This window comes from Antrostomus carolinensis, unplaced genomic scaffold (genome assembly GCF_000700745.2).
Source record: "Antrostomus carolinensis isolate BGI_N321 unplaced genomic scaffold, ASM70074v2 scaffold43031, whole genome shotgun sequence".
Classification (NCBI taxonomy): Eukaryota; Metazoa; Chordata; class Aves; order Caprimulgiformes; family Caprimulgidae; genus Antrostomus; species Antrostomus carolinensis.
The window spans coordinates 9,424-16,126 of record NW_010295918.1 but is presented as its reverse complement, the minus strand read 5'-3'; the positions used below and the strand labels follow the sequence as shown (position 1 = coordinate 16,126).

General features: G+C 54.8%; 1 protein-coding gene across 1 annotated transcript; it reads left to right on the top strand.

Annotated features, from left to right (window-relative positions):
- The first annotated feature begins 1,128 nt into the window (after window positions 1-1,128).
- CD79B (CD79b molecule) lies at window positions 1,129-6,385 on the top strand. Its single transcript, XM_010178107.1, has 6 exons — window positions 1,129-1,195; window positions 3,804-3,845; window positions 4,644-4,952; window positions 5,485-5,603; window positions 5,896-5,937; window positions 6,287-6,385. Exons 1-6 carry the CDS (start codon window positions 1,129-1,131, stop codon window positions 6,383-6,385), a joined length of 678 nt encoding a protein of 225 aa, XP_010176409.1.
- Window positions 6,386-6,703: the final 318 nt, after the last annotated feature.

The following is a 6,703-nucleotide window of genomic DNA, read 5'->3' as shown; positions in this document are numbered from 1 at the left end:
CCCTCCTGGGACCAACCTTTTTCTGGAAACCTTTATTTCTCCTCTTTCTTGTTTCATCTCCTATTCAAGGTGAGGCTCCGGCTGGTTCCCAGCAGCCACCAGGTGCTCAGAACTGGCAAAAAACCCCATAAAACCTGCAGAAGTTGAAGGTTTGGGGAGGTCCCAGGCAAAGACACTCAGGCTCTGGGGACCCAAAGATGTTTTTCACATGGATTTACAGTTCAGTGCTCGCCCGCAGCTGGTAACGTATGGCACGGTGTGGAGGGAAAGGGTGGTCCTGTGTCAGAGGAAAGGGGGACAGAGCTCACCTTGGGGTGCCACATTGCACTTCCCCAGGGACTGGTTTTCTCCAAAGGACTCATGGAGAAGGGTCTCGGTCATGGCAAATGGGAGGTGGAGGAGGAGCGGGCATGGGTAGCACCCAGAGAGGTGACACCTCAATTTGGCCACCTCTCTCCTCTTCCAGATGTCACGCTTCCCTGGAAAGGTGGCTGCAGGGACTCTCTGGGATGCTGGGGATGGGAGCTGGGGGATCCATCCCACCACACCCCACAATGAGCAGGGAGAAGGAGAAAGCCCACAAACATCCCATCTTCCCACTCCATTCCTACTCCAACTCTTGCAGCTGGGCCAGCATCAATCCCTGCCCATCACCTGCAGAAACTGGGGAGGATCTGGGGTGCAATACTGGGGTAACCCCCATCCTCTACCCTCCCCAGGGATGTGGCAGTGCTGGTGGTCACATCCCTGGGCACATCCCCTGTGCTCAGCCCAGGTTTTGCATCAACAAGCACTTTGCAGACGGACTCATCTCCAGTTCTGGTGTAGAGCCATACCAGTCGTGGCCACCTCCATCAAATAACACCACCGTGATGACCACAGCCTGGGGGACACGAGGCTGGATGGTGCCCAGGGCACAGGCACCAGCTACCCCAGTGTCTGTGCTGCATTCAAAACCAACCCCGAGGGGAAAGTCCCCATTGAGGAGGATTTACATGAGCAGGAAAGAGGCTGTCTCGCCTCGCAGCAGCTTTGCCATTTTTAGGTCTGGAGGCCAAGGCGGTCGGAGGGGCCGCGGTGTAAGCGAGGGCTGGTGGCTGGATGTTTCCCTGCTGTTGGCAGTGAAAGATGGGTGATTTTTGGAGGAAGCTCTGGGTGATCCAGGTGAACCTCTGGCTGATGGCTCTGCTCACAGGTAGGTGTCAAACATGGGATTTGCATTTCACAGCAAAGAAATGTGCACCCAGGTGACGCGCGGGCGTGTGTCCCTCACTCTGTGCCATGAGGGACTTAGAATCATAGAATGGTTTGGGTTGGAAGGGACCTTAAAGCTCATCCAGTCCCAACCCCCCTGCCAGCAGCAGGGACACCTTCCACTAGACCAGGTTGCTCAAAGCCTCATCCAGCCTGGCCTTCAACACTTCCAGGGAGGAGCAACCACAGCTTCTCTGGGCAACCTGGACTTCACCCCGGTCTGGCTGTAAATGCTTCAGCTTTAAACGTTGTGGTTGTTGCTTCCAGTCCTGTTTTCTGCAGGAAATCAACTTCAGGATCAGTGGAGTCAGGGAGGACCCGCAGGGGATCAGGGCTCAACACCTGCCTCAAGTTTTGGGTTTTGCTTCCCATTAGGGTGAGGGGATGGGACACGTTTTTCTCTGGGAGATTTTTGGGGTGGCTGGTTGGCCTCAGTGGTGCCAAGAGGGTGCAGAGCCCGCCCAGCTGTGGTTGCAGGTGGTAGGAAAGAAGGGTTGTTTCCTTTTTTTTACCATTTATTGCTCTCGGAGACCCGAGGATGGGGTCAGAACATTGCTGAGGCCATGGCCAAGTCACATCCTTTTGCTCCATGGGGTTTAGTGTCTGGGAGTGGAGGAGAAATGGGAGGAAATAGGGGCCTGAAGCATCTCCCATGTGAGGAGAGGCTGAGAGAGCTGGGACTGCTCAGCCTGGAGAAGAGCAACCTGAGAGGGGATCTGATCAATGTCTATAAATATCTGAAATGTGGGGTCAATGGATGGGGCCGGGCTCTTCTCAGTGGTGCCCAGTGACAGGACAAGGGGCAATGGGCACAAACTGGGACACTGGGAGTTCATCACAAACTTAATGAAAACTTCTTCACTGTGAGGGTGTCAGAGCCCTGGGACAGGCTGCCCAGAGAGGGTGTGGAGTCTCCATCTCTGGAGATGTTCCAAACCCACCTGGACACTTTCCTGTGCAACCTGCTCTGGGTGAACCTGCTTTGGCAGGGGGTTTGGACTGGATCATCTCCTGAGGTCCCTTCCAACCCCACTAGTCTGGGATCCTGTGTGAAAAAGGCTTTTGGGGGTGATGTGAGGATCTTGTGTGAACATCTCTGTGCTGTTCCCCTTTGCATCCCCATGGAGAAGCAGCAACTAAACCCAGGACACAGCTCCTGGCCCTTTCTAACCCCTCTTGCTTGATGCAGGGACACCCATAAAAACCTGCAGCAGACCCCACCCTCAGCTGGGGAAACTTGTTCCCTCAGGAGAAAGAGTATTGAAAGGGTTTCTGTTTGGTGGCCACTCAAGTCCAGCAGAGATTCCAGGTCACAGGGTTTCATCTTGGCTCTCATGGTGACTTTGAGGGAGGACAGAGGAAGCCCAGCCCACCCACGGTTGCCATGAAAATCTTGGCTTTGAAGGGTGTGAGGACTTTCAGGGTGAGGGACCACCCTGGTCTTTGTTTAGAAACATCAAGAAAACATGGAGAGCAAAGCCCTGTGTCCTGGCTGGCTGGGACACGTACCCAACGCATGGCCTGGACAAGGTACATCTCATCTCAGAAAAAAATGAAATGAGGCTGGAGAGGAGGGTTTGTCTGCAGAGATGCAGGTGCTGGAGGTGGACAGGGCAGCACAGACCTGGAAGAGGCTCTGGGACAGGGAGGGAAGCCCACGGCTGAGCCAGGAGGTCTCTGCTGAACTGCTCTTCAGGGCAGGAAGGTCTGTAGAAGGGTAGCAAGGTTCAAGGCAAAGCTCAGGCTGAGGAACTGAACCTTCCTCCTCCTTCTTCTTTCTCCTTTCTTCTTTCTTCTTTCTTCTTTCTTTTTCTTCTTCTTTCTTCTTCTTCTTGGGGGGAGTTTTGCAGCTGCCCCATCGTGCTGGGAGGTGGTGCAGCCCCCACCTCCATGCCAGCTTCTCCATGGTGGGGTTTGGCAAATCTTCATCGAGCTGATGGAGCCAGGCACTGAAGCGATGCGGTAAACAGGGCTGGTGCTTCCTGCCCAGCTGCAGCAAGAGGAACTGAGGCACAAGGGCTGTGGGCAGGGGCACCCAAGGGTGCTGGGGGGTCCCCACCTCACCCCACTTCCTGCACTGCATTGCAGGTGCCACAGCTCCATCCAGCCTTTGTCTTGGGGTCTGAGAACCTCTCCAGTGGTCATCACGGGGCTCCAAGGTCAGGGAAGCCCCATCAGAGAAAGTGTTTCTGGTTGATTCAGAAGATGGAGAGTGTAAATAACGAGGTGTGAGTCTGTCCAGACACTTTCTGGAAGGTGCCAGCCTGGGGGGATATTCATAGCAAAGGCAGGTTTCAGTGGGACATCAACCAGAAAGCGGCTTAGACCAAAGTCAGGAGATGGGATGGAAATGGAAAGGTTTGCAACCACATCTCCACTGCTCTGTGTCCTCTGAGTGGAGCTCTGGTTGATGCTCCCAAGCACTCCATCACATACAGGGTAGGCACAAAGGACCTGTGGTAGATGCCATCCCAAGTGGGACATCCCACATGGGCATGTCCTATGTGAGCTCTTGGCCAATATCTCAGGGCCCTTCTCCTATCTTACAGGTGGGACCTCAGCAGAGGAGAACAGCACCAGAAGCAGCACAGGTAATCTCTGACCCGTTGGGCTCTTCCCTACGTGTGTCCCCAAGGTCCCTCCTGTCTCCACCAGCTATAAGCCTGCAGAGCTGGAGATGTCCCACCACCCACAGCCCTTTCCCATCACAGAGGTGATTCCCAGGCTGTGAGCTCCTCCGTGGCATTGCCCCAGCCCTGCACCTTGTTTTCCCTCTGCAAAGTTGAATCCATTTGGTCTTTCCTAAGCGCACACACATTTTTCCTCCGCGTTCACAGAGGACATTGCATGAACAAGCCGTGCTGAGGGACCATGTTCAATGACACAGTGTTTGTGCCATTCCCACCCATGGGGAACTCTTCCACCCAAATAAGTCCTCAAACTCAAGAGCTCTGGGATCAAAACATGGGCAAAAATTACAAAATACAGCAAAATGTGAAGAAAATGTGGAAGTGTGAGAGAAGGTATCTGGGGAGATGGATCTGTCCTAGCAAAGGCTCCATGGTGTGTGCCAGGACAGGCTCTTCATTTTGGAGCTGGGACTAATGAGATGTCCTTAGAGAGGGGTGGGAGCAGCAAAAAAGTCTCCACAGAAAATTGGAGTTTCCACTAGAAGTATATTTTCACAAAAAGTCTCTGGTTTCTACCCCCAGCTGCTGCTGATTCACCAGAACAAAGCTGAATGCTCAAAACCAGGATAATCCAGGGAAAATGGAGAGCTCTGGATTTGGGAGATGCTGGGGGGATATCCTGGGAGTGGGGTTTTTTTTTTCTGGTGCTCCCCAGGTGCTGGGTCCCTGCTTGCTGTGACCACCTTTGTCCCCTGGCAGGTGATGGATGCCCCATGGTGCAGCAACAACCACGCTACATAGCGGCCAAGAAGAACATGCCCGTCCACTTCATCTGCTACTCCCGGGAGCCCCATAACATGCAGTGGTACAAAACAGCAGAAGACAGCGATGAATTCTACGAACTGGACTACAGCAACTCCCGCTACAGCATCGAGAGGAAAGACAACTTCATCAACTTCACCATCTTCAAGATCAAGTACGAGGACAACGGCATCTACGTGTGCGGTAGCAAGAACCTCACAGCGGAGCAGGTGTCGCAGTTGTGCGGGACGGAGCTCAGAGTCATGAGTGAGTGGGAGCTCCCCATCCTCCATGCACCCCAGGAGATGATGCTTCTTCTCTTTCTTTCACCCTTTCCCTCTCCATATGAAGCCCACATCACACTCCTGTGCACCTACCTCTCCCCATGCTGGTGGGACCCCATCAGATACAACTGTAGATCCTCCACAGCACCACAGAGGTTTCTTTGCTCATTGCCAGCCCCCAAGCAGCAGGAGAACCTCCCCGGTGTGCCCTGGCTCATCCATCCCACACAAACACATCCCAGGGGCTGCATTCCCCTCATGAATCAGATTTTTCTTGGTCCTGGCTAGTGGTGGGTCCTGCCCAAGGTGTCTCATCCCAGAGCTGGTCCCTGATGCCAACCCTGGGGGCAGTTTGCAATGCTCTGCTCTCTCCCGAGGGGGAGGGATGTCACTCTGGTCCCCCCCATCTGTCCTTGCTGACACACAAACCTGTGGTCACATTGAGCTCATCCCCACTCCCCAGGAGCTTGTCACAGAGGTGGGACTTGGTGTTCTCCTTGTGCTGCTGCTCCCAGGTCACAGCAACATCCAGCAGATCCAGAGGAGAAACACCCTGAAGGACGCCATCATCATCATCCAGTCCATCCTGCTGGTCATCTTCATCAGCGTCCCCGTGCTCCTCCTCCTAGATAAAGTAAGTGACAGTGTCTCCAGCAGTGGGGATATCCCCAGCTTCACCACAGCGATGCTTACAGTGGTGTCCTGCATCCTGGGTAGGACACTGCGAGGGATGGGGATGGGCATTGGGTTTGGGGCTGGTGCATGGGAGGGTGGATGGCTGAAGTGGGGAAAAAACATCTAAATTGGGGTGTGGGGACTGCTGGGATTTGCCTGTGGAAGCGATGGGACCTGGCCTGGGGAGACAAGGAGATGGAGGATCTCCATGAGTGCTGGTGACACCCAACCTATGACTCTCCTCTCCACAGGGTGAAGGCAAGGAAATCCCAGAGGAGGACCACACCTATGAGGTAATGCTGCTGTAATCATAGAAATACCCCTGTGATATCAACCTGAACCTTGAAGTAGCCAGTTGTGCCCTTCCTGGGTGTCTGCTGGGCACCACCAGCCCTTGCAGGGTGCATCAGGACATATTCCTCCCAAGTGCGTGTTGCACATCAGCTGCAAAGAGCTACTTGTAAAACCAAGCCAAGCTCTGAGCACATCCAGCCATCCCCCTCGTCTCCCCTCTCAGAAGGTGCCCCAGCCTCTGGAGCAACAGCCTGGAGATGGGTCCCCATGTGAGGGTACCAAGGAGGGATATGGTGTGGCCAAAGCCATGGTCATCTTCCTGTGTTTCAACCTCCTTCTCGGTTGCAGGGTCTGGAGGTGGAGCAGATGGCCACCTACGAGGACATCACTCCATTCCGGGATGTGAAGGCCAAGTGGACAGTTGGGGAGCACCCGGGTGAGGAGTGAGGGGTCCTGCACTGGTGGCACGGCTCCCTGCCAGCACCCTGCCTGCACCCATGGGGACAAGCCCCCAGCTCCTGCCCTGGACCACAGCTCTGATGGGCACCTGGATCCCGGGTTGTGAGCCACCTCCAGCAGCCTTGCCTGGAGCTTGGGTCCTGCTGCCCTTTGGGTGTTGGCTTTGCTGTGTCCAGGCTGTGCCCACCAAGGCTGCCCTGCCCCTCTGTCACTCTCACCACCCCACTGACGAACCCCCAAAGCCTATGTAGAAATTAGGAGTCACCTGCAGTCCCCCCCCCAGTAGCAAACTGGCCCCAAACCCTG

Excerpts from the sequence above, each read along its gene's own strand:
- CD79B (XM_010178107.1), top strand. The coding sequence starts at position 1,129 with ATGGGTGATTTTTGGAGGAAGCTCTGGGTGATCCAGGTGAACCTCTGG. Across the intron at positions 5,604-5,895 it reads TGCTCCTCCTCCTAGATAAA|GGTGAAGGCAAGGAAATCCC; the intron begins GTAAGTGACAGT and ends TCCTCTCCACAG. Across the intron at positions 5,938-6,286 it reads AGGAGGACCACACCTATGAG|GGTCTGGAGGTGGAGCAGAT; the intron begins GTAATGCTGCTG and ends TCTCGGTTGCAG.